General features: G+C 60.0%; 1 protein-coding gene across 3 annotated transcripts in view; it reads left to right on the top strand.

Annotated features, from left to right (window-relative positions):
* The first annotated feature begins 3490 nt into the window (after positions 1-3490).
* Positions 3491-27074, top strand: part of Atp2c2 (ATPase secretory pathway Ca2+ transporting 2) — a 63516-nt gene continuing 39932 nt past the window's right edge. For 2 of the 3 annotated variants that reach the window (XM_063247776.1, XM_063247774.1), the window contains exons 1-2: positions 3511-4505; positions 5885-6065. In XM_063247776.1, coding sequence (XP_063103846.1) covers positions 4497-4505; positions 5885-6065 — 190 coding nt within the window. In that variant the 5' untranslated portion in view covers positions 3511-4496. Of the gene's footprint in view, positions 4506-5884; positions 6066-27074 lie in introns of all 3 variants that reach the window. The other variant, XM_063247777.1, reaches the window with a different exon arrangement.

The following is a 27074-nucleotide window of genomic DNA, read 5'->3' as shown; positions in this document are numbered from 1 at the left end:
TCTGGCCGCTGGCTCTGAAGGTCCCTCCGACGACGCTGCCCGGAGCCCCTGGGGCTTTCTCTCCCTTCCCAGGAGTCTCCAGGCCGAGGACCCACAGTCAGCAGCATGGGGGCCGGAGTGGCCTTTCCACAGCCCCCTGGCTGCAGGGCCCTCCCTGGGGCTCTGGGGAGAGCTCCGCTCCCCTCACCGGGCGCAGCCGCAGGCTCTGGTCACGGCAACCTGGAGGGGCCGAGGGGGAGCCCTTGGTGGCCACCGTTCTGAAACCTCCACTGCAGGCCAGACCTCACCGCTTCCTGCGGTTCCCGGCCAGGCTGGGGGAGACGCCAAGGGCGGTGCAGGGGGACACAGAGGAGTCCAGCCTGCTGCAGACCCACTGCGGCTGCTGGAGGAGACCTGGCTGCAGGACCGCTGAAAGGCGCCCTGTGTTTCAGACACAGCACACCCACTGTCCTGTTACCCGACTGCCCCGTGAGTGGACCGTTTCCGCAGGTTCTCAGGCGGCCCTGGGAACACCAGGGACGCTGTCCTTGCCCATCCACTGCGTCTCTTCCACCAGGTTCTCCTTCCTGTCTGTCTTCTCCACTGCTGTGTCTGTCCCATGACAGCACTGCGCCCTGTGTGTTAAATGTTAGTGAATTATGAAGAAGCAGTGACTGAGGCCCACAAATAACTCACAAAGGGACGCAGAGAATATTTATCTGGCAAGATCAAAGGGAGATGGTCATTGGCCAAGTATTTTATCTGGGCTTGTAATTCCAGCACTCAGGAGGCTGAGGCAGGAGGATTGCTATGGTTGCAGGCCAGCCTGGGAGACATAGTGAGTTCAAGGCCAGCTTAAACTACATGGAAAGACCCTGTTTAAAAAAAAAAAGTTTACAGGCACATGTGTCTCTCCACCACGCCCCTCAGAAAGTACCAAATAAACCACGAGGTAGAAACACACACCTGGGTTTTGTTTTGCTTTTTTGAGGCAGCATCTCTCTACACAGGCCAGGCTGGCCTTGAATAATTGCGTAGCCCAGGCTGCCCTCTAATCTTTGGTGATCCTCCTGCCTCAGCCTCTCCAGTTCTGGAAACACAGGTGTGTGCCACCACACCCAGCTGTTAGAACAGGCAGAAGCAGAAGATGATGACTCAGCTGGTGGCCAGGAGGGGAACATCTTCCCATCGAAGTGACATACGGAATGTTACCCTCAACTCACCCCAGAGCAGAGCAGCTCTAGAGACAGACCTCGTGAAGCCAGGATGCAGAACCCAGTTTCCCCCTCCAGAAAGGAGGTGCAGGGGACACACATGCCAGGGAACAGACGCCCCCAGACCTGCATGGGAGCATACCATGGGCACAACTGCTCACAGCTGGCTACTGACTGCTGCCGCCAGTCGGTTTGATGTTGTTGAAGGCTGTTCTTAGTCTGTGATGACCACATGCAGCATAGGTCGTGTCTTTTACTCTAATTAGATTTGGTACTTTCTGCTTCCCGTCTCTGCATCTGATGACTTAGGACACATCCTTGACCTCAGCATGATGCCTCTCAGGTCAGTGGGAGAGAAGAGAGGGACACAGTTGCAGTGGAGAGGGCCTGCCCAGACCCTGAGCAGACAGGGACCGAGAACAGATCCTCGCTCACCATTGGTCACAGGACATGCCATGTCCCCCAAACGAGCAGCTGTGTATGGGAGGGAAAGCAATAAATGATTTTGCATTTATTTGTTTATCGTTGCTATCAAGGATTGAACCAGTAACACCTTTTTTTTACTGGTACCAGGGATTGAATTCACAACCTTGTGCTTGCCAGGCAGGTTGTTTATACCACTGAGCTAAATCCCCAGCCAGTCTTTTTTTTTTTTTTTTTTTTTTTTGTACCAGGAACCTAATCTTGTGCTTGCCAGGAAGGCGCTGTGCCACTGAGATATATTCTTGCCCCCCCCCCCCGCCCTTTTAATGCTGGTTTTGTTTTTTGTGTTTTGAGACAGTGTTTGGGCTGACCTTCAGTTCACTATGTATTCCAGGTTGGCCCCAAAGCTTGGTGATCCTCATGCCTCAGCCTCCTGGGCTTGGATTACAGGCATGTGCTACTATGCCCAAATTTAATGCTGTTTTGAGACGGTCTCATCATATGTTTCAGGCTGGCCGTGAACTTCAGAACCTCCTGTAGCAAAGACCACAGATGTGTGCGCACCATTGCTCTGGTTTCCTTCATTATTCTTGTCTCTATTTTCCAACATTTAAAAGAGTATGCTGAAAAGCACCATTTAATACTGAAGCAGTGCTCGCATCAAGGTGCATGGCGGCCTCAGCTGTGACCTGGACACTGCATGTGTCCCCGGAGCCTGGTCTCCAGGGCAGTGGTGCTGAGCAATGGCCGGGGCTCACAGGAGGGCCTCAGTCACTGAGAAGGTGACTTTAGAAGGGACAGAGGTGGCTTTCCTAGGACCTCGAGCTCTTCTGAAGGAGAATTGCTCCAGGAACCAGCCTGAGCCCTGATTTGCACTTAGTTCCCCTTCGGAGACGCAGCCTCCTCCTGCAGGTGCTCCCGCCTCCTCCGTGAGGACGGAGCTGGCACCACATTACAGTGAAGGAAGGAAGCACTGCCCAGAGGGCCAGAGGGCCAGCGGTCTGAGCACCTCTTGGGAGGATGACCGCATGCAGTACAGCAAATACGGGGCTTCCTTCCACCTTGTCTTTGAAGGCAAATACTGTTTCACTGTTTTGCTTTGTTCTGATTGTTTTGCTCTATTCAATGTTCTGTTCTTGGTTTGATTTTGCTATACCTGATTGAATGGACCACTTGTGAAGACACAAAGATACACTATGGCACCCATTACTGTTATGCCGGTGTCCTGCTCTGAGGTTCTGTACCTGTTTCACTGCATTGTCTTCATTGGCTTTGTTCTGCATTGTTTTGTTGTATTTTACTATCTTTAAAATAAAAATAAAAACAAAATAAATAAAAAAAGGAAATACTGACCAGAAAGAAACCCAAGGAGAAGAAACAGAAGGATAATAAGGGAAATCAGAAAATTAAAAACCTGGGTTCTTTTGTGGAGATCGAGGTTGATAAACCTCTAACTTGACCAAGACTGGGGAAAAAAGAAAAATGACAAATAATACAGGAATGAGACAGGTGACATCACTGTAGATTTGGCAAGTACAAAAGGTCTCAAGTTTAATTCCTGGTACCAAAAAAAAAAAAAAAGTATGACTAACACCTATTTCTCATTTAAAAAAAAAAAAAAAACGGAAAAAATACGAGCAACAGAATTTTCCCAACAGGAAACAGGCCGCCTCCACTCACCCGCCCTGGGCGGCAGAGTGAAAGCCCACGCGCCTTTCCGGTTGCCAAGGAAACACCCTGGGGCTCAGCCGTTTAGAGCCACAACCATTGGCTAGCTCTGCAGATTAGCAGCCGGAGGGCGGGCTTCCCGCGCGACTACAGGAAGTGACGTAATTCACGCGCGCCCAACCACGCCCTCCGAGCGCTCAGTGAAGGAGGCGGCGCCCGCGGGGTGCGACCTCGGACGTCGGGGCGGGGCGGGGCGGGGCGTGTCGCCCAGTAACTGTGGACGCGCCGTCGCGAGGCGGTAGTGCGGCCCCGGAGGATGATCGGTAGGGACGTTGGCGTGGCTTCCGACGGGAGAAGGGCCTTAGCGGGACTGAGGAGCGCACGGCCGGGCTTCCGTGCGGGTTCGGCCCCGTCGGGACGTCTGTGGCCCGCGTTTTCCTCCGGCTCGGCCTTGAGTAAGAGATGCCGGCCAAAGTGCCCCGACGTCAGAAGAACGTGACTCTGGCCGGGCGTGGTGGCGCTCGCCTGCAGTCCCAGCACTCGGAGGCTGAGGCCGGAGGATCGCTGCGAGTTCGAGACCAGCCTGGGCTACAAAGTGTGCTCAAGGCCAGCCTGAAGGGCACAGAGAGACCCTGTCTCAAAAAGACAAACCAAACCCCGCAATTCTTGATTTGGCCACCTGCATTAGGTGTACTGACTGTTTACTGAGGGATTTGTTTCCTCGTCCTCAGCGTGTGCGAGGACCTGTGAAGGAAGTCAGGGCCAGGGCGGACTCCAGGCCCCAGCTCAGTAGTGTTTGCAGCGTTTACAATGGAGGACACGCTTGCTTCCCGTCTAAACCTGCATCTGTGCCAGGCTGAGGACTGGGTGGTTTCCCAGCGTGAAGAGCAAGTTTGTCCCCCCTGTTGTTTCTTACTGGGCTTTTCTAGGCCCCACTGAAGAGTCATGAGCACTGCTTCTGGGTTATTGCCTGTCTCAGGAGGACCTTCTATTTCTCCTTGATGCAGGGTCCAGGCAGTGCTTGAATTGGAAGCGATCCTCCCTCAGCCTGGCAAGTGCTGAAATGACACACGTGGACCACCTCGCCTGGCTGAATCCCGCTGCTGATGAGTAGCGGGCTGCGGACGCCTGGAGTTGGTTTCTGTCTCTGTCCCTCTGGTGGTCTCTGTGGTCCTCTCTCAATATTGTGCTCTCCAACCCCGTCATGAACGGATGTCCTGGGTAGGTGTGGTAAGCTCAGCATGGAAAAAGTTGCAGGAGGAGGACGGGAGTGGGCTGGGGGCTCCACTGGGGTCAAAGGTTAGGGGGACCGCACTGATGGAGGGAGTGGCCGGGCGAAGGGTCTTGAGTGTCTTCGGGGCTGCTGTTACGCAGTGGCTGAAAACAACAGGAGGAAGTGTGTCTTTTGTAGGAGATGAGCAGAGGCCACCTCCTGAGAATCCAGAACTGAGGGAAGGGATGGAGGAGAGGAAGTCAGTGCAAGCGCAGGAAACCCCGGAGCGGGTGGGGTCGTGGTGGAGTAGGTGGAGGAAAAGTTGGATGAGAAACTTGAGGGGAAGCGGAGCCTGCCCCATGTCCCTAGGCGCAGCCTGAGCCGAGCAGTGCGGCGGCGAGGGAGAGGGATTCCACGGTGGATTCGTGCACCTGGCCCAGGAGCTGCCCTGGGTGCGCCCAGAGCAGGATCGTGCCACCTGGAAGAGCCAAGCAACAGCCCTGTTTCCGGGGAGTAGGATCAGTGCTGCCCTCATGGCAGATGCCCGGCAGCTGAGTGCGCCCACAGCAGGAAGAGCCGGGCGGGAGACGGTGGATTCTGCACCTTCTGCTCTAGCTTAGGTCCAGGATAGGGGCCTCCTGCTTCGGAACTGGTGAGACTCCTCGAGTCCATCTCCGCTTGCAGCAGTGAACAGCTGCACGCAGCATCTGTCACCTACTGAGTAACTGCTCAGTTTCTCTCCCTGCATTTTCACATGTGAGTGTGGACCCCGGAGCCCCTTCCCGGAAGCCTTCCTGCACTGGGGATGGGTGCAGCACAGAACGTGGTGGGCAGAAGAGAGATGCTCTGCTTCGTGCCAAGGAGACCCTGAGCACTGGCCTTTTTCACCAGAGCTCACAGGGGAAGTCAGCAGGCGGGGGATGTGTGGGAGGCTGCTCTGTGTGTGTGTGGGGGGGGACGGTTTCCTCTTGGAGAAGGAGCCTGCGTGTGACAGGACGCATGGGCAGAACTGTCCTTGTGATGATGGGAGCTTTGCAGTCACCTTGGTGCTTTTTTTTTTTTTTTTTTTTTTTTTTTTTTTTTATCTTTTTCCTTATTATCGGTACCGGGGATAGAACTCACGACTGCCTGCTTGCAAGGCAGGCGCTTACGCCGCTGAGCTAAATCCCCAGCCCCCACGTTGGTGCTTTCATTGAGGGAGCACTGTACAGACCCTCAGTGCTTGGGCCTGAGCTGGGGACTGTGCAGACAGCCACAGGAGCTGTCATCCCAGCAGCCCCAAGGTTCCAGACAGGGAAGGCAGCAAGGCTGAGGCAGACTTGGACAAGGAAGCCACCCTGGTGGGTGCACAGCGTTTGCAATGCCTCTCACTCTGGTTTCCCTACAGCTGCAACACCTGGCTGAAGCTAATGACCGTGACCTCCAGAATGTCACCACCTCCTGGGCCCAGCTGGCTGAAAGCCCTTCCCACTGTGCGGGTCTGAGGGTGCAGATGGCCTCATCAGGGTCCCCTGACCGTGCTCCGCCCAGCTGGAGACCTGGAGAGGCCAGTTCGGGAACACTTACAGGTTCGTCCTTGCCTCGTTACCCTCCCACGTTCCTGGCTGTTTCTAACCGGGATTATCACCTTGAGTGCTCGCTCCCCAATGGAAGGCCAGTCACATACTGGCCATGTTCCTAAAACTGTGATACTCGTCGTCCTCTCCTTAGATTTAAAATAAAGCAGGGCAGAAATTACCCCCTGCACAATGGGGCTGTAATTCACGTGTCACTGTCAGGCAGCTTGACCCTCCGGTGGTACAGCGTGACTGTCCCATGCATAACTGGGCCACTTGTTCCTCCGGGGAAGCTACCAGATGAGACAGTCATGCATGTCCCGCTGGTGGCTCAAGCCAGTGGGAACCTGTGAGGACAGTGTTTGCATTTATATTGAAAACATACAAGTGAGCGTAAGACCAAAGCTCTGCCGGATGATGCGCCGGGGGTTGGACCACATAGATTTTTATTCTAAATAAGAATCACTGCTGTAGGCAGGGTTTGCAAGGAAAACAGTTCAATACAGGACACAAAAATTGTAGAGTTATTTTATAATAATGCCCAAAGAGTCAACCACAAAAAAAGGGCAGGAAATCTGACCACACACTGAAGACCCAGAGAATCCAGCTGAGGGCCTAGATTGCATGGCAGTGTCCCGCATGAGTCCAGCTGAAAACCTAGAGCCCACAGCAGTGCCCCCACAGGTCCAACTGGAGGCCTAGAGCCCATGACAGTGACTCGTACAAGTCTGTTTCACGGACATGCACTGGGAAGGCTCCAGGGTCAGCGGTGGAAGCGAGAAAGTCTGCAACATGGGATGAGTGAGCTGTGCCAGTGGCTGAGGGATCCGCACGGGAGCAAGAGGCGATGCTCAAGGTAAGGACCAGAGCTCCCCCAAAGTACCTCAGCCATCCTCGGTGACAACCAGGTCCCAAGCTCCTGCAGTGACGATAACAGCCAAGTTCATATCAGGAAGTCGGGCGACAAGCTTCTCCAGCAGATTGAACAGCCTGCCCGGCAGGTGTGGGGTCCTGAGTTCAATGCCCTGTACAAAAAAAAAAAAAAAAAAAAAATAGCACAGCACTGTCCACTCCAGAGCCAGGAAGAGATGCTCAGAGTAAGGACCAGAGCTCCCCCAAAGTGAGCCGTAGCCATTCTCAGTGACAGTGAAGACCCGAGCTCCTCTGACAGTGAGAACAGCCAAGTTCATACCCAGAACGAAGCTCCAGGCTCCTCCAGGAGAGCCCACAACACCACCTCCTCTCCAGGGCTCCTTTTTATGCTGGCAGCACCCCCGGGTGGGCCCTCTGCACCCAGCACCACGCTGATTCAGGTCAGCTGGGCGTTACGAGTTGACCGTCCGTTGCCCACCACAGCCTCTCCCTGCCCTCTCCAGGCCATCATATGTAAAGTGCTGCTGACTCCGGGGCCTGGATCAGCAGGAGCTCAGCTCAGGCAGCGCATCCGTGGCCTTGCATTTAAAGCACTGTCTGCTTTCACGGGGCACGCAGGGGCAGGCACGGCAGCCATACTGAGGGGACTCCCTATGCGCCCCAGGGTCACTAAGGGCTCTCAGTACCGCAGGTGAGAACGTGCATCACCGCCACGGCTGAGCCCGCCCTGGAGACAGGGAAGAGGACAGTGAGAGGGCACAGGCCTGGGCTCTCTGCCTCCTGAAGATTCAGGACATAGGACCCTGGGGACCCTGTCCCCCGGGAGCGTCATACACACTTGGCACACTTAGTGACGTTTTCCTCATTGCCGAGACAGTGCCTGGTGCCCAGGGTAAGGGGGAGAGGGTTACTCAGTTCACAGTGCCTCGAGGTTTCAGCCCTACACCAGCTGGCTCCACGGTGGGCGGCGGGGCACAGGGCGGCACTCAACTCCAAGGCAGCAAGCCTCTTCTCCTTCCACCCCGGGGGTCGGGGCGAGGCCCTCACCCCGTCTGGTGCCCCCTCGTGCACAGCTGAGGTGTTTACAGAGTGAGGACGCTGGCCCCGCTGAGCCACCTCGTTCACCTTCCAGCCTCCCCAGGTTGGCCCAGGGAGGGAGCAGCATCCTGGAGGGTTAGGGCATGGCCTCTGCACACGGTGTAGAGCTGCTGGACTGCTAAGTTAAGCTTCTAGGCTTCTTCAGTTGGCAGAATGTATCAAGCGTAACCATCCGCCCTTGTCCACTTGGCCATCAGACACATTTCCTTGTATATGTGCTGCCCAAGTGAGCACGCGGGCACATTTCTTTAGGCCAGTCTCTGGTGCGAGGATGTGCCTATTCTTACCACGTCACAAGTTGGACATCGGGCACAGATTTACACTCCTCAGGGGCCAGCACTGCCCACTGCTGCAAAGTCCAGGTCCCACAGAGAAAGTGAGGCAGGAAGGGTGCAGCGCAGGGAAGGGGTCCAGGCTGGTACAGGGAGAGCGTTCTGGCGGCCTTCAGCAGGCCTGGTGACTTCTGAAGGAAGCTTCATCTTTCTCCAAGGGCCTTTGTTTGTTTGTTTTCTTTTTGATGGAGTCTCACTATGCAGTGCAGGCTGCCCTTCGGCTCACTCGGGAGCCCAGGCAGGTCTCAAACTTGCTGTGATCCTCCTGCCTCGGCCTGCAGAGTGCCGGGATTACAGGCGTGCAGGTCTACGGCTGGCTAGGAAGCGCCATCATCAGGTGTCCCTGATGATGGTCCTAGTGCCAGATGGCTTGCAGGACGACCCACGGGAAGGGGAGCCCTGCACTGTCCAGCCCGCCTGGAAGCTGGCTCAGACTCCAGTGAGAGACAGAAAGCAGATCCCGGTGCAGTGACAGTGACAGCCACAGCCGCGTGCCAAGTGAGCAGATGAGCTCGGAGCGAGGGTCTTCGGCTCCGATGGACACTGCAGGGAACCCCGGGCAGGGGTGTGGCACACAGGCGACCCTCTGGACACTGACCCTGCAGCCATCGGCCCTGTGCTCTGCTGCTTCTCCCCAGCAGTGCTCTTCCCCGAGGCAGGGATTTCTTCAGTCCGAGGGCATCTGTGGTGCACTGGGGACGGTGTGGGTGGGGGCGGCCCCGTTCTCGGGGGTCCAGGCCTGCTTCCTTCACTCGGACATGGGTGCTCCGTGGTCTGTTGCCCCGATCCTGAAGTTCACTAACCTCGGTGTTGGCCAGGCGGGCACCTCTGCTGAAAGTGCTGACGGTCCCCCAGCTGGCCAGGAGTCGCCTGCACCTGCTGGCTTTCCCTGGTCAGCCTCAGCCTCACCACCACCGGGCCCCTGGCTCCGCACTGTGGCTCGTCCTCGCCCGGGTGACCTCCCACGCTGTGCTCATGGGGTCTGACCGTGGCCAGCAGCGTCCCTCCGTACGCTTGTGTGCACTGTTGGCCGTATCTGGTAACCGCGTCTAATGCACCACGTCTTGTTCTCTACTCGGGCAAGATGAACACAGGAATACAAACACCATCTTTTTTACATGTGTCCCCCACAGACACCCCAAGTGTGCAAGGCTTGGGTTATGAATTATTTTAATTACGTTGACAGCTGGAAAGAGCTCTTGTGGGGCTAAAGATGAAATCCAGAAATCAACAATTTAGTGGTGCTGAAAATCACAAAAAGCAACCCAGGACAGCTGGTTTGAAGAAAACAAGATACTTATCATGTTGATTTCCTGCTATCTTGTTTTGAAGTCCTACAATGCTTTCATTCTTCTATTTTGATTGGTTTAGTTCTGTTTTGTTTTGTTTGATTTTATTGTATGTGATGGTGTGAACAGTTGTTTTGAAGAAAATGAGACATTTTTATGGTAGCCACTGCTGATTTCCTGTTGTCTTGTTTTGAAGTCTTATATTATTTGCATTGTTCTTAAAAAAAAAAAAAAAAAGCACCCCAACTTAGAGGAGGTGGCTCAGTGGCAGGGTGTTAACTTAGCTGTGGAAGGCCAGGGTCGCACTGACGCCGCAGTGTCTCAGTGTCTGCGGCTGTCCCGGTCCGCACATTTCCATGGGTTTAGAATAACGGTTAAGGCGAAGTGTGTGGGGCACGCCTGTGACCCAGCGCTCAGGAGGCTGAGGCAGGAGGCTCACGTGGGGCTGAGGCCAGCTGAGCTACCTAGCAAAACTTGGTCTGGAAAAGAGCAGAAAATCACAGTGATAGATCACTATTCAGATGATAAGGTCCTGACGGGTTACATGTTTTCCTTTCTTAGAGCCGCAGTTTGGATTTTGGCAGAACCCCTAAGAACTGTTTCAATGATAAAGACATGGCGAGCTAACTTCCAGCCCACCCTAAAGAAACTGAACTGCTGGGGGCGGCTTCCGTTAGCACACAGAAGGGCATGCGCACCCCAAGAAGCACGCCTGGGGGGGTGGGGGTCAGCGGACAGCCAGTGGTGACTTCTGAGGAGACGGTCCTGGCAGTCCATGACACCCCGCCTTCCAGTTCTGTGCGGTGACTGCCAGCCGTCGCCTGGACCCCGAGTACAGCGCCTAGCTCGTGTCCGAATCTGAGCTGCAGGCAAGCCCTTCCGCTCTGGTCTTGGTTCCGGACCAGTTTCACGGTGAAATTCCCAAGTGCGGTGGGCTGTGGACCAGCGTGCTCGGGATGTGAGTTTGTCAGTGTGCCTGTGTCCTGCCTTAGTCCCCACCCAACAATCTGACTTCCGTGATGGCTTGTTTGGTTGCTTGGTTGGCTTTTTTTGAGACAGGGTCTCGCTGTGCAGTTCGGGCTGTGAGCTCTTCGGTGGCCCAGGCTGGCCCTGAACTTGCAGCAGTCCTGCTGCCTCAGCCTCCTGAGTGCTGGGTCACAGGCGTGCGCCACCATGCTCGGTTTGATTCCCTTGGGGGTTTTTGTACCAAGATTCAAACTCAGGACCTGTGCTTGCCAGGCAGATGCCGTGTCACTGAGCTGCCTCCCAGCCTGTTCCCCTTGCATTTAACCCAGGCCGTGTTTGGGTTTCTCCACAGCCCTTGGATGAAGGCTGCACTCACACGGTTGCCATGGCGATGCCCCGAAGGCCCTGCAGAAGTGGGGCGGGGGCGCGTGGGCTGCCATCTGAAGGCCGCAGGTCAGGTTCTGTGAGGCCGGAAGCAGCTCTCGGCTCCACGGAGGACAAGGTGCCGAGGCGCGTGGGCTGTGCCAGGCCAGGGTGGCAGGATGGTCAGTGCTTCCGTCTTCTCTGCAAAGGAGGAGGCTCCGGGGTGATTCTTCGCTTCCTTTTATCAGAATGAATTCTCCTCCCGCCTTTTGGGGGGCCGAGGCTGGCCGTGGCCCCTGGCTGGGTGGGAGCCTGAGGTGCACAGCCTTCCCGGCTTCTCCCGGGTTGATCATCGTGAGAGGGGAGGGACAGGATGAAGATGCCAACTGCTGATCCCTGGTGAGGGCAGGGCAGGCCATGTTAACAGGGTCCCCTGTGTTCCCCGCAGATGCTCCGGCTGGTGGTATCAGTGCTGGCTCAGTTTTGGGGTCCGTGCCCTCGCCATGCACCCATGCTGCTGTGGAGTCCGCGTGGCTGAGCACCCTGCCACTCAAGCCAGGGAACGCGGGCGGTGCTCTCCACGGGTCTTCGGGAGCTCGGGGGGACTCTGCTCCCCACTGCACATGGGGCAGCTGTCTGTCACCAGGGAGACAGGACATGGATGGCTAGGGGAGACCTGCCTCGGGGGAGTCGGGAGCCAGTCCCGGTCACTGCGTGGAAGGCACGTGTGGGGAACCACGTGGCACCCATTCTCACGGCGTCCCCATGTCCTCTGTCCTCATGGAACCTGGCTCTGCCTGGAGACCGCCTGTGTCCCGTTTGAACGCCGAGATGGGGATGTAGGAGGAAGCTGGTTAGAGTGAGAATCTCTCTGGGGTTAGAGCATTTCCCACCCCAGCCTGGGGCTTCTGTGCCAGTGTGCGACCATCTCTTCAGCTTCCCCGAGTCCCTGTCACTGAGCTGCAGAAGAGTGGGTCGTGTGGTTGGGTCACCGCCTCACACTTAGGGACGCTAATGCCCCTCACCCTTCGGGGCCACTTAGGCCCTTGATTCTGTGGCCCCGAGAGACCTCAGCGCCCCCCAGAGAACTTCCCCGTCCCAACTGTGAGCGAGGGCCGCTGATGGTCCCTGGGAACCGAAGTTCGCAGTGGCCATCAGGTTCGCTCTCTGTGCTGCGCCTCCTGTGGGCTTGGGAAGATGTGTGTGGACAGGGGTCCCTTCAGGGTCACGCGGAGCAGTGCCCTGGCCTGAGTCCACTGTGTCTCCGAGTCCCAGCATCCCTGCCTCCCTCCTCGAGGGCCCCGGAGATCCGAGTCTCCCTGTGTCACCCCTGGTGTGGCGTGCGGCTCCCGGCAGTGACCCCGCTGAGCAGGGCGCTGCTGTCCAGTGTGGTTTCCTGGTCCCCTCTGTCCAGGCTGGGTGCTGTGTCCCAGCTGAGGGAGGCCCCGCTCCAGCTCACACAGGCTTCCTCTCTCTGGCCTTTCTCTTCGGAGAAGCATTGTTTCTCCCTGGGCGTCTGTCGGCCCTTCTGACTGCATTTTGTGACACTAAAGGTCTCTGTCTGGAGTGGGCTCCGGTGGCCGGTGCCTGTCCACTCGCTCCAGGCCCTCTCCTTAGGATCTCTTGCTCCTTGGGAGCGCTGTCTGAGTTCTCGGGAGCTGACCTGTGCCCGTCCTCCTGGCCACTGTCCACTCGGAGCTTCGGCACGGACCTTTGCCACTTTTGACTCTGGTTTTGTCACTGCTCGGAACTGGCAGGCGGTGCTGGGGGATCCCGGTTCTGCCAGCTGCGCGCCTGGCCCGAGGTGTGGGCGCCCCGGCGCTGCCGCGTGCTCATGGGGTCACGCCTGCACACGGGCCTGTGTTTTCCCTTCCAGCTCCGCGGGTGTGTTCCCGGTACCCACGGTTCGTGTATCACCCACGCGTACTGAAGTGCGGCAGATTTTTTAACCCCAGGAAGTTTCTGTTGCTGCTATTTTGCGATTTTTAAACAATATTACTCCAAAAAATAATATCGCCCCAGGCCCTCTGAGTGGCTCTGGTTGTTTTTAATGTAAATGGTTCCCTTCTCTCTCCTCTCCTCCCTTGGTGTGGGGAGGTCCTGCTGATTCCTCCCCCAGGTGACACCTTCTCCAGCCAGCCGCATCTGTCCCTGGGAACCGGGCAAGGCTCCGCCTGTCCTCCTGCTTGCTCTGTGTGGCTGCTCTCTGCCCCGCCCTGCCTCCCGGCCAGGCCCCCTCTCCTCCTGAGCCTGCGTGGGGACTCCTGATGGCTCCGTCCTCTGTCTCCCTCTGTCTTCAGATCTCCGCGTTCCTGGGTCTTGAACTTCATTCTTTCCTGGATTCTGGCAAAGTCAGGAGCCAGATCAGATGCTCCTGACTGAGTCCAGGTTGGCCTCGTGGGAGATGAGAGTCCCTCTGAGGAGAGGGTGCTGCAGCAGGGGGCTGGGGACGGGCCTGTGGGGATGGCCCAGGGAGGCAGGGCTCCCACACGCTGGCTTCTCCCCTCAGGCAGCCCCTGGGTGTTGAAAGCGCACCGCTCCCCTCGCGTCCTCCTCTGGTGTGGAATATTGCTGTTTCCTGCTCCTGAGAAGCCTGAGCAGAGCGCGGGAGCCGGTAAGGACTGAGGCGGGCGGCGCTCCCCAGAGGGTTAACCTCAGGGAGGGGACTGACCTTCTCTGCACGCCGGCCTTAGCTGCTTGGCAGGGCTGTGCCTGCGGAAACACCTGCAGCAGGCACGGGTTCCCAGAAGTCACTTGCTGTGTCTGCAGCTGTCACAGACCACTTATGTGAGGTCTCAAACGCAGCAGCTTTGCATGGCAGAGGTCCCTGCGGTGCACTGGGGGAAGTCCCCAGCAGCGTCCTGGGCACTGAACCATGCCCCATTTACACGGCTGGGTGCCCGATGCGTGACCGCACCCGAAAGCTGAGTTCTAAGTTTTGTCATCCCTTCTGTGCTGGGCATTTCAGGTTTGTCCGTGGGAGCGTGGACCTTAGATTTGAAGCCCATTCAGCAGTTTCAGAAGTGGAGTTCCATCCTCTCCTACCTGTGACAGAGTCTGAGGGACTTGCTGACCCAGAATGCACCTGCGAGACACCAGGGACACAGCTGCTGGGAAAACCATGCAGAGCAGCTCAGGCTGACCGAGGACCGTGCCGTCCAGCGCGGCCCAGGGTGGCAGCCGAGGCTCATGCTGCCCGGACTCCTGGCTGCCCGCCTCTCCAGGCTCGCGGTGTGCTGCCTTGCAGTTGCAGTGCTTGGGTAGGGGTCTCTGTGAGTGTCCTTCAGAGGGCTCTTGTCACTGCTGAGGCTTTCTCTAGGGATTGGGCCTGAGACTTGGGGTGACGCGGAGAGAACTCCGACAGCAGGAAGATGGGGGGTGCTGGGAGCTGCCGGCTGGGGACCTTGTGGGGCAGGCTCATTTCTCCTCCCCTCAGTGACGGGCGGTGGTGGGGGCCACGGTGAGATGCAGGTCACTGGCCCCGGTCCACCTGCGTGATGCAGAGGAGTGTCCAGGGCTCTGCAGGCCAAGGCCCACGTGAACCTGGCCCGGTGAGGCTCAGAGGGGGCAGGACATTCACCCCTAGGAGTACCCCAGCTGAGTACAGTTCCGTCCCTGTCCCCGTGCCAAGTTGGCGTGGGGTGGGCACAGGTGCAGTGGCACCGTGCAGTGATCCCAGCTGTCTGGAGGTGGATTTGTGAAGCTGAGGCTCCACCTGGGTAGCGTGCCAGTGTCCCTGCCCTGCCAGGGCCGCGCTGCCGTCCTCTTCCTGCCCAGCACCCGCCATCTGGTATTAGGGGTTCAGTCAGCTCTCTCACTTCTGAGCCCTGCTTCCTGTCAGCCATAGTGAGGCCTCCCGTGACAGGGTGCAGAGCGGGCCCTCTGTCCACCACCTCTGTCCTGCTGACCCGTGTGGAGACGAGCTCGGGTCTCTTCTCCCACTCGTGACGCTCTTTTCAGTTTTGGTCACAGAAGCTTTGAAATGTGTAGGCGTTTTTGTTCATCAACTGAACTTTTAGGGAAAGGAGGCTGAGACCTCGCTCTGTGAGTCTGAGTGCTGCGGAGTGAGAGGAGCCGTGACCCACACCATTCATTCCCTGCCCCGAGGGGTGTCAGCGCCTCGTCACGGTACGGCCATCCTGTGTGCGCTCCCTGTCCTGCTGAGGGAGGACAGGGCAGGGGCTGTCCTGGGGTCCCGGCCATTGGCTAAGTGGGAGTGAACTGCACACGTCCAGCCTCTGCTGTGCCCAGCCTGCTGCCACCCGAGCTCGGTGGGGTCTGGCCACGACACCCTTCAGGCCTGTCCCGGGCAGGGGTGGGGTCTCCCTGTGAGAGCCGAGCACACTGAGACTCAGCAAGTCCGCAGCCATCTTTAGCACCTGTGTGCGGGATCACGGGCCTCAGGTCGGCTCGACCCACGCCTGAGGCTTCGTCCACGCAGCCTCATTGGTCGGGGCCAGGGCTGGGATGGGTCAGGGATCGGGTGAGCTTGCGTCGTGACCTATGTGCGTGCACATGTTGTTTGCAGGAACTGAAAACATCTGGGACAGCAGGAGGAGGAGGCCACCGAGGTGGCCAGGTGAGTGTGAAGGGCACGGCTGGCAAGGGCAGCGCTGACCTCTGTCCAGATCCTCAGCGTGGACACAGGCGGTGGGCGCTCAGTCCGTGATTACTGTACTCTGTGTCAACTGGAAACACTCGGAACGTGCGATGGAAATCCGATTCCTGCCCAACGTGGTTTTTCTTGAGCATTTAGAAAAGCTTTTGGGAACAGGTGTCTTCACCTTGTTTGCTGGGCTTCGACCCAGCGCAGGTGCCTTCCCGCTAGTGATACTTAATTACAAGTCGGCACTCAGACCTCTGCGTGCTGTGTAAGTGGTTCTGTGGAAAGTGTCCAGTAGCCGTGCGCCGAGCTCGGGCGGCGCCGTCCTCCGTGCCTGCTGGAGTGTGTCCTCATCTTCGCTCTGGCCATCTCACTCTCCCGATGGCAGCTCCTTGTTCCTCCTGCTGTGTTTTCGTGAGTCTGGCTTTGTCCCCCGTGCTCCTGGGTGTGTCATCCAGGTGCTTCTGTCTTGGGTCCTTGCCCTCACTCGGTGGTCACCCCTAGAGCCAAGTCTGTGCCCTGGGAATAGTGCAGGCCACCGAGGACGCAGACGCTTCCTAGCAGGCAGGTTTTACAGTGTGGGGCCTGCAGCAGGGAGCCGCATCGGAGGAAGCCAGCTCCCAGTGGACAGCTGCGGGAGGACAGCTGCGGGAGGCGGTGCTGTGCAGAGCCACGGAGCCGGAAGCTACTGGGCCGTTCACTAGCCTGGGCTCTAGCTGACGGGGCCAGCGCCGTCTCAGGACAGCAGCGGCGGGGTCTGTGGTGTCAGGGCAGAGGGGAGGAGTCACGAATGTGACTCCTGGGCTGGCCGAATCCCGAGACCCTTCCATGGGGCACTGGAGGCTGGGCGCAGGGAGGGGCGGGAGGTGCAGCGGCTCAGCCCTGCTTGGGAGAGGAAGGCAGGTGCCTTGGCCACGGGCTGGTGCGGAGCAGGAGGACGATGGGACTGAAGCAGTTCCCAAGTCAGTCACACGCCAGAGTGGTGCAAAGGAAAACAGTGCAAGGGAAGAGGCCCTGGAGGGTGTGAGGGCAGGATCGTGGTGATAGGGACGTGGTGACAGGGTCGTGGTGACAGGGACGTGGTGGCAGGGTCGTGGTGGCAGGGTAGTGGTGGCAGGGACGTGGTGACGGACGTGGTGACAGGGTCGTGGTGACAGGGACATGGTGGCAGGGTCGTGGTGGCAGGGTAGTGGTGGCAGGGACGTGGTGACAGGGTCGTGACAGGGACGTGGTGACAGGGACGTGGTGGCAGGGTCGTGGTGACAGGGACGTAGCGACAGGGTCGTGGGGGCAGGGTCGTGGTGACAGGGACGTGGTGACAGGGTCGTGGTGACAGGGACGTGGTGGCAGGGACGTGGTGGCAGGGATGTGGTGGCAGGGACGTGGTGACAGGGTCGTGGTGACGGTCGTGGTGACAGGGACGTGGTGACAGGGACGTGGTGGCAGGGACGTGGCAGGGATGTGGTGGCAGGGACGTGGTGACAGGGACGTAGCGACAGGGTCGTGGGGGCAGGGTCGTGGTGACAGGGACGTGGTGACAGGGTCGTGGTGACAGGGACGTGGTGGCAGGGACGTGGTGGCAGGGATGTGGTGGCAGGGACGTGGTGACAGGGACGTGGTGACAGGGTCGTGGTGACAGGGACGTAGCGACAGGGTCGAGGGGGAAGGGTCGTGGGGGCAGGGTCGTGGTGACAGGGACGTGGTGACAGGGTCGTGGTGACAGGGACGTGGTGGCAGGGACGTGGTGGCAGGGACGTGGTGACAGGGTCGTGGTGACAGGGACGTAGCGACAGGGTCGTGGTGACAGGGTCGTGGTGACAGGGACGTGGTGGCAGGGACGTGGTGGCAGGGACGTGGTGGCAGGGACGTGGTGACAGGGTCGTGGTGACAGGGTCGTGGTGACAGGGACGTGGTGGCAGGGACGTGGTGGCAGGGACGTGGTGGCAGGGACGTGGTGACAGGGACGTAGCGACAGGGTCGTGGGGGCAGGGTCGTGGTGACAGGGACGTGGTGACAGGGTCGTGGTGACAGGGACGTGGTGGCAGGGACGTGGTGGCAGGGATGTGGCAGGGACGTGGTGACAGGGACGTGGTGACAGGGACGTGGTGGCAGGGACGTGGTGACAGGGACGTAGCGACAGGGTCGTGGGGGCAGGGTCGTGGTGACAGGGACGTGGTGACAGGGACGTGGTGACAGGGTCGTGGTGACAGGGACGTGGTGGCAGGGACGTGGTGGCAGGGACGTGGTGGCAGGGACGTGGTGACAGGGACGTGGTGACAGCGTCGTGGTGACAGGGACGTGGTGGCAGGGACGTGGCGACAGGGACGTAGCGACAGGGTCGTGGTGGCAGGGTCGTGGTGACAGGGACGTGGTGACAGGGTCGTGGTGACAGGGTCGTGGGGGCAGGGTCGTGGTGACAGGGACGTGGTGACAGGGTCGTGGTGACAGGGACGTGGTGGCAGGGACGTGGTGGCAGGGACGTGGTGACAGGGACGTGGTGACAGGGACGTGGTGGCAGGGACGTGGCGACAGGGTCGTGGCGGCAGGGTCGTGGCGACAGGGACGTAGCGACAGGGTCGTGGGGGCAGGGTCGTGGTGACAGGGACGTGGTGACAGGGATGTGGTGGCAGGGACGTGGTGACAGGGACGTGGTGACAGGGTCGTGGTGACAGGGACGTGGTGGCAGGGTCGTGGCGACAGGGACGTAGCGACAGGGTCGTGGGGGCAGGGTCGTGGTGACAGGGACGTGGTGACAGGGACGTGGTGGCAGGGATGTGGTGGCAGGGACGTGGTGACAGGGTCGTGGTGACAGGGTCGTGGTGACAGGGACGTAGCGACAGGGTCGTGGGGGCAGGGTCGTGGTGACAGGGACGTGGTGACAGGGACGTGGTGACAGGGTCTTGGTGACAGGGACGTGGTGGCAGGGTCGTGGCGACAGGGACGTAGCGACAGGGTCGTGGGGGCAGGGTCGTGGTGACAGGGACGTGGTGGCAGGGACGTGGTGGCAGGGATGTGGTGGCAGGGACGTGGGAGCAGGGATGTGGTGGTAGGGATGTGGTGGCAGGGATGTGGTGGCAGAGTCGTGGCAGGGATGTGGTGGCAGGGTCGTGGTGACAGGGACGTGTCCCTGTAGGAGGGGCTCCCGGCGAACCCTGGTCTCCAACCTGCACTCCACACGGACCCCAGACCCTGCCCCTCAAGCACTAGTAGTGCCCGGACCCCGGGGGGTGTTCGGATGGAGTCTCCGTGCCCCGAAGTGTCAAGCCAGCGGGTGGGGGGGCGGCCGCAGGGGTCGAAGTGTCAAGCCAGCGAGCGGGGGTGTCCGCAGGGGTCGGAGGGTCCGCGCCCTGGTTCTGCCTGCCCACATCTGAATGAGCTGCCCTTTCCGAGCCCTAAAAGCCCGCCCAGCCGCTTTCTGCATCTGTGCAGCTGTTGTCTTTGGGCTGATTTCAAGGCGACAGGAGCATTGCCTGCGGCCTCTACATCTCCTTGCTGGGCATCTGCCACCCCCGCAGTCCAGGCAGGTCACGCCGTCCCCATGTGCCCACGAGGGGTGATGTGGGACCCATGGCTTTCCTCCCAGGGGGGTCAGAGGATCGTCGTGCCGGGCATCAAGCAGGCCAGGTTCAGAGGGCGCTGGGTGCTGCGCGGTCCCGAGGCCTCCGCGTTCAGGGCAGCACAGCCGGATCTGGGCAGGGCCGCCCTTGTGTCCACGCGGCACAGGCTCAGGCCGGACCGGGTCCGCTAGGTCCCCCGCGAGCCCGCCGCGCTGCGTCCAGGGAAAGCGTCACTGGGGGCGCCCCTGCCGCGCCTGAGGCTGCGGAACCAAGCGCGAGGCGGGGCTGAGGATGCAGAACCGGCCCGGCCCGCGCCCGCTCCAGCCAGCCGTGCGCTCCACCCAGCCGTGCGGCTCCCACAGGAAGGCACCCGGGTCGGGTCCCCGCACTCCCACCTCTCTGGAGAAGCCGCGGCCCAGCACTGGTGTCCGGCCCGCTCAGCCTGATACAGGGCCCTGCCCAGCGAGGCTTCCAGGACCACCGAGGAGTTCCGAGGGTCCCACTCCAGCTGGAAGATGACAACGTCAGCCCTGACCACAGTGGGCTTGAGTTCCAACCCACGGTGGAATTGACTTTGCACCAATCAGCAGGTTGGGACGGAGGATTTGCATTTGGAACTATTAGGACCAATGGATGGGCTCAAATTTGGACCAATTGGCACACTCGAATTTGGGCCAATCACCAGGCTCTGAATTGCGTCAATCAGGCTGGTTGCTCTTGTATAAGTAGAGGTCCACTCTTCATGCCTTACCTTGAGGGCTCCCCCTGCTGGCAGGTTCGGTTCCCCTGGCAGCACGGCCGACTCCCTCGCGGGCTCTGTAAGTCCACGTCTAGTTTTTACCTGAACATTGTTGACCTGGTTTTCACTTTGAAAGAAAGCCCCTGTTTAGCTGGTAACGTGGGTGACGTTGCGGCTCAGAGCTGCCACACTAAGGGCCCAGGACCATTGGCGTGCAACTCCCGGGGCTGCAGGGCAGACTGCACGGCCGGAGTCATGAATTCTAGCTGGCTCAAGCGAGGGAGGCCCCGCTAGTCCACGGCAGTGGTTAGTTACGGCGTGGGCGTGGGCTGCGAGGTGAGCGGAGAGCACCTGGCAGGTAGTGTCGGGCACACAGTAGGACCTCAGTGAACGTGCGCCACCGCACACAGCCCGCGCCTGTGCCCAGCTGTGTATCCCGTGGTGTGTGTGTGTACACGTACGTGCACACATATGGGCACGTCCCCTGCCACGGGACACGCGCGGGCTGTCCATGGGCCCTTGTCCTCGGGAGCTGTCACACGACAGTAGTGCTTGGCATTCCCGCCGGAGTCTGGCAGTGCCCTCATGCCCAGAAGCTCCTTCTGGAGCAGCACCTCCGGGCGCCGGCAGCTTCCGTGCCGGCTTTGTCGAGGGAGGGGCTTGCACTCGGTTCTCTTGGTTACCACCTCTCCTCCCCACCCCTTGGTGTCTTGGGAATGGGGGTGTTGGATTTTTTTGTTTTTTTGAAACAGGACTTGCTATGTAGGTGTGACTAGCATTGAATTCAGTGTACAGCTCAGGCTGGCCTCAAACTCCCAGCCATCCTCCTGCCTCAGCCTCCCAAGTGCTGGGATTACAGGTGTGCATTGCCACACCTGACTAACTGGTCTTTGACAGAGGACTTAGCCCCCCAGTCCTTGGTGCCCTCTGCTGGTTTGAAATGGGCTAACACCTGCCATAGGTACCCTCCACAGGACCCCTGGGATCAGCATAGCGTGTGGTCAGGACATGCCAGGGCTGAGACACAAAGAAAGACTAAGGATCCCCAGAGACCCGACGGGGGGCGGGAGTGCCACTGTGCCAGTGGTGAGGAAGAGACCAGCTGGAGCCGAGCTGCGGAGGTGCGGGGGGGGGGGGGGGGGCTGGCCCCTGGCTCTCCGGAACTCTCCGGTTCTTTGCTAATTCTTTCGTTCTCACAGCCAATTGGATCAACTTGCTGCTGAGGCCTCTCTGCTTTAGCTCTTCATTCTGTGATTCTGGTTTTTATTTGGAGACATGAAGCCTACGGTGGGCTGGAACCTACAGTCCTCCTCCCTCGGCCTCCAGAGCGGCTGGGGTTACAGCTGGGCCTACTGCAGGCAGTTTATTGTTGGTATTATTATTTATTATGGTTTGGTTGTTATGTTTCCACTAACATGAGGCCTTTGCCCCGAGCTCCTCCTGCCGCCCTCTAACGTTTCCTAAGGACGCAGGGCTTCCCAGCCATTGACCTGCACAAGCTGGGCTGCAGCTGGGTGCTGGGTAACTGGCAGGCGCCAACCTAGTAGAAACAGTCCCTTTGTGGCGGCCACTGCCGCGGACACGTTCCTTCCTGGGTCTCCCCTCAGTGCCAGATGAACGCCACACCCCAGTCTTTTTAGAACATTGCCAGAGGGTCATCTTCTGGTGGCCACGGTGTAGGACAGGTTCCAACCCTGGCCACCAGGGAGAGCCTCTTGTGCTGTCCCTGGGGTCATTGTGTGGCCCGAGGCTGGGGAGTGAGAAGACCTGGGGCCACAGTCTGTTCCCAGAGCCACTGTCGCCTGCAGTCCCGAGTGGGTGGCATTTTCAAGCATGACAGGGCACATGGCGGGACAAGGACCCCGAGTGCGCCCAAATGGCGCACTCAGGGAAGAGCAGATGTAGGGGACGTCACAGGAATCCGCGGATCCACACTGCGGCACACGCCACATGGGAGCGAGGTCCTGTGAGGAGACAGACTGCTTGGCTTAACACAACCCCGGGGCGCCAGAGGTCGGCCTCTGTCCATGTCGGAGTCACCACAGCACATCTGAGGGGACAGGGCTGTCCCTGCCTAGTCCTGGATTTTCGCGGTGGGCACTTTCCCTAGGACAGTGGTTTCCAGAGTGGGGTCTTGGGATCCAACCAGAGAAGTTGTCAGGAACACACAGCCCCTCCCGGGCCGCGTGAGGATCTGGAACAGGCCTGGAACCTGTGGGACCCAGCCTCTGGGAACTGTGACTCGTGACTCGGACTCTGCTGGACACAGGCAGAGGCCTGGGGCGCGGCCTCCCATCTTGCATTCGGCCCTCGGACACTTTCGCAGGCCTGGCTCCCCCTGTGCCCCGAAGGATGCTGAGGGGTGGAGCTGGCATGAGCAGGGGCACCTTCCAGGGGAACTGTGGGCTTTGGCGGGGCCTGCCTCCATCTGTCACCATCCCAGGGACTGCTGAGCCTGAGTCTCCCGCCACAAAACATGCAGATAATTTCACCCCCTTCCCAGACCGCTGGGAGAACCAAGCCGCTGTGGAGCAGACATGGCTCGAGCGCTGTGCTCCAGGTGACACTGAGGTGTTCTATTGTCACTCAGACAGGGATGTCGGGCCCCAAGCCAGGTGGCACGGCCCCGGTAGGAGGCCTAACGTGGGTGCCATCCCAGGACCCCAAGAGTGAGGTCACAGTGTGCCACCAGGAGTCGGATTGGCAGGGGAGATGGGCCCTTCTCCCGCAGCTTTGGGGAGGGCAGGATTGAGGGTCTGTGGGTACCCGTTGCTCGGGCTGTGGGAGGAGCAGGGCTCCCCGAGCAGGGATTGGAAGAGCTGGCCAGGAAGGAGCAGTGCTTCCTGGCAAACCCAAAATAAGAGCAAGAGAAACCCAGGAAGTGGGGGACCTGCTGTGCCCAGAGGCAGGGTGACCATCAGCTCCCTGTGCAGCCCCCCACCCCGGGACCCTGTGCTCCTCTCTTCACCCAGAGTGCTGTGTGCTTTTGCCAAAAGCCATCTGTTCCATACCCCAGACTTGGTTTCTGTTGTGTGCAACTGGCCAGCTCCTTGAGGATGCAGCAGGTGACACCAGTGTTACCTGCTGCTCACCGGGCTCAGGTGTCGGCAGGCACCTGCAAGATCCCTGCAGAGGCTTCGGTCTTTAAAGTTTATGTCTTTAAAATCATGGAGTGTATCTCCGGAGCCAGGGCCAAAAGAATACACAGAATTCTTTTTCCATTAAAAAACATTTTGAGAAACACGCAGCTTACAAAGCATATAACATAAGACAGAGTCAAGCGTGGTGGCACATACTCACAATCCCAGCACTTGGAAGGCTGAGGCAGGAGGGTCACTGAGGGTTTGGGGCCAGTCTGGGCTACTAGTGAGACCCTGTCTCCAAGAAACAGAAAGACAGACAGTAACTTTGGAGAGATTGAATTCTTGTGGGGGAGAGTTGCATTCCAGGTTGTGGGCCGGGGCAGAAGTGGGAGTCCTGACAGCTTCCCAGGGTCCCCGAGTGGGGGTCCCGAGTGGGGGTGCCTGTGCCCTTCCAGCCTGACCTGTAAGGCTCTGGGAAGGGTGGTCATCTGGGGACCTGCAGATGTCAGTGGGACAGCTAGACTGGCCCAGTCCTCAGCCACCTTTGTCCCTGCGTGTCCACACCAGCCCTTCCCCTGAAACGCTGTCCACTCTGTTCTCTCTGCTGCCCGATGTGGCCCACAGAGCCAAGGAAGAGCCGAACGCTGTGGGGCTCACACAGGGAGCCGGTGCCATGCAGGTCCCTGCACTGGTGTCTCCACTGCCCTGCTGGGCAGGAAAGGCCCTGTCCTCTGTGCCCTTCTGGGGCCTCCCAATGCTGTAATGGTACTGAGGCCCCAGCCGCCTCCTGTGAACCACAGCACCGAGGCCCCAGATCCCAAGGGCCAGGAGGGTTGACCCAGGGCCTAGATTTGCCACCCCTGACCCAGAGAAAGGTGTGGGTAAGACCTCTTCTGGGGGCAGGAGGAGGCCACCTCCAGGGCGGGGCCTCCAGGAGGCCAAGAGCAGTCCACGGGCTGCAGTTGCGGTGGCTACTCGCTGCACAAGCCCCGCTGCAGCTGCCTAGGCCCCTTCCGCCCTCGGACACCCGGCTCTCCCCAGGGAGACAGTCAAGTCCCTTTGTGTCCCAGCAGAGCGCTGGGCAGTGAGGTTACCACCCATGCTCACGGTTTTGCTGCTGCTCTGGCATGAGAGTCCTCGCACACAGGGCAGAGACCCCCTGTGTCCTCTGTGTCCCTGACCTGTAGCCCAGCACAGGCACCCGGTGGGCCCTCCGTGTGCGGCTGTGCCGTCAGGGATGCAGGAGGATGAGGTCCAGCCGGCCTTCCTCAACAGGCTGCGGGGAGACCGAGAATTACAGTCACCCTGTGCTCACCTTGCCCTGCCTCCTCCTCTGCCCACGGATGGAGGGGTGGTCATGGTGTGTGGTGGGCTGCAGGGACCCCGGGACGCTGCATCTGTTCCTTGAGGCACAGCAGCACGATGCAGGGAGGCAAAGACTGGCGCGTCACGTCCCCTTCCTGACTGCGACCATGGCCGGTGAGGCAGCCACTGCCTGGCTCCTGCCCTGGGCCGGTGCCTGGAAGAGGTCCTTACTATGGAAGGGGCCATTGGGAAGCAAGCTCCCCGGCCGTGCAGGAGAGCTGGAGGCGGGGGCAGCGGTCACCATGGGCTGGGCAGCCAGGAACGGGGCGGGCTCCGGAGCAGAGGCCACGGCAGAGGCGAGAGCATAAAGGAGGCCTGGGTCTGCCGCCACCTCCCCTGCAGCAGAACGGGGAGGCTGAGGGCAGTGTGGGCGTCAGCTGTCAGGACCCAGGGCAGAGCCCAGCTCAGGACCAGGCAGTGCCCAGGTCCTGCCGTGTCGCAGCGCCTGCTGGGTACTGCTGGGGGCTGAGCCAGCCTCCCTGCCAGTTAGACCGGGTCCACCATGCCCGCCCTTCGGCTGCCCACACTGGATCAGAGTCTCTGTGTCTGGCTGGCTGGTGAGAAGGGCAGCGAGGCCCAGCCGAGGAGGGGCGGGCTCGAGTGCCTGATGCCCCAGGCCACCATCTCGGAGCACTGGGATCTTCCCCAGGGGCCGCAGCTGTGTCACCTCGGTCGCCGTCCCGGCTCCCTTCACACTCACCCAGCACCACAGGCTCTGCTGCCCACGGCCCCCCCCTCCTCAGCACCCAGCATCCACTGCGTGCCCGGTGCTTGCCTGGGTGCTGGGAACAACACTGGAAGCAGAGGCCGCCCTGGTGCCCCGGAGCTGACCGCCCCGCGGACAGAGCATTCCAGCCACAGCGAGGGGACTCCCAGAGCATGGGGCGGGGTGTCTGCGTGTGTTTTGTGTGTCGGTGAGTTCGCACGAGAGACGGCCTCAGTGTCCTGTGCTCCCCTCTTGGGCAGTTGGCAGCTCTGTGTGCGAGTGTGTGGTCCCGGTGCCGTCTGATCACTGCCCACCTTGGGACACAGAAGCCATCAGCCTCCACACGGGCCTCCCTGTGCTGCACCTGCGTCCACACACCTGTCGCTGACCGCCGCAGCCCCGGCCCTGCAGTCATGTCCACCAGAACCGTGCATGGCCTCTGAGGCTCGGACACCGTCCCCTGGCCCCCCAGGGCTCTGCCCTCTGGCTCCCTCTCTCCCCTCCCCCCTCCCCCTTCCTTTACCCCTCAAACTTTCATGGTGCGTTTCTCAAATCCAGGAGCCTCTCTGCCATAACCCAGGTGCGTGGTCAGGGGCGGGGAGCCGTATGAATCTGGGACTGTGGTCCCCAGATCCCTTTCTGTCCATCACCTGTCCCTCCGATGCCCTTTATTGCCAGAGACAAAGATGCTTTCTCCTGGCCCAGCATCGGGCCTGGGTGACAGCGTGGCCTTGACGGCCGTGGATTTGGAACATTCCACAGCCTTCTCACTCCGGCAGGGCCGCCCGTAAAGCCCTCAGCCGGCCTCTTCCTGGACACCCTTTCGGGGTGTGGTGTCTGGCAGTGAGATTCCTGTGTAGCTTTATGGCAGGGACAGCCCGGAGGTGCCCCTGGGACGAACTGGGGACACCTATGCCATTTATCTCTGGCTAGTGACAGCTGTGTGGATCTCTAGGTGACCCGGGCGCTTCCCAGCTGTCCTCCCTGTGGGAGGACTGTTTTCGCTGCGTAATTAGCGCGGATCTGGTGGGCGCGGTCTTGGCGCCCTTCCACACAGCGTCTTTGTCAGTCCACTTTCATTGGCTTTGTGGCCACAGAACTCCGTAGTGACCCCGGAGTGACCTGGAGGGACAAGAACACACAATGCCGACCTGAGCCACAAGTGAGCAGCTTAGGGCAGCGTGTGGAGGTGGGGAGGGGGCTCAGAAGGCTCCCCGGGTGGGGGGACCCTGTGCCCAGGCCGGGAGGAAGAGCATTGGGCCACACGAGCCGGGGGGAGCCTAGCGGGCAAGGCCCCGCCCAAGGTGGCTGTGATGGGCAGGGGCTGCTGGGGCCCTCGAGGGCCTGTGCCGCAGAAACAGCTCCCTGGCTGTGTCCCCCAGCACAAGGGCAGGGGACTCAGAGATGGGCGTCCCCATGGTTGCCGGGGTGGTCAGCAGTCCTGGGAGACAGGAACCTTGGGTGCTGCTCCACGGACAAGCAGGCTGTGAGGGCCTTTGCTCCCCTCACCTCGGGCCTGGGTGCCGGGTTGCCGTCCTGGGCAGAGGCTCGGTGTGCAGGGCAGCCTCAGTGGAGCCTCAGTGCCTCTGCGGCAGGAAGCCCCAGGGAGCATGACCGGTCTCCCCCTGCAGAGCCCCTGCAGCTGGGATGGCCCAGGAAGGGCAGGGTGCAGGCTGGGCACCCCGCTATGAAGCCTGACCCAGCCCCTCCTCACAGCCACTTCTCTGGGGAGGAACACAGGCTCTTTTCAGGGTGCACCGCTCCCACCGCTGCGGAAACCCAGCGTGCAGCCTCCTCAGAACACACCACGAGCAGGTCATCTGTTCCCCTCCAGGTGCTGCCCCGAGAGCTAAGGCCCTCTAGCACGGTGACCCATGCGAGCCATGTGAAAGCAGCACCGTCCCTAACAGCGCGGCCCTGGAGACAGGCTGCGTGAACCCATCAGCAGAAGAATGGCGGGAGAGTGTAGTTCTACACACAGCGGAGCAGTCCTCGCCGTAAAGAAGGAGCAGCCTGAGTCCCTGTAGGAAGTGGGCGCGTCCCGGGA

Source organism: Cavia porcellus, unplaced genomic scaffold (assembly GCF_034190915.1).
Source record: "Cavia porcellus strain 051 isolate PalLab524CR breed Dunkin Hartley unplaced genomic scaffold, mCavPor4.1 scaffold_4, whole genome shotgun sequence".
Taxonomy (NCBI): Eukaryota; Metazoa; Chordata; class Mammalia; order Rodentia; family Caviidae; genus Cavia; species Cavia porcellus.
Note: the sequence above shows the minus strand (reverse complement) of the source record. Positions and strands in the feature narration are given on the sequence as shown.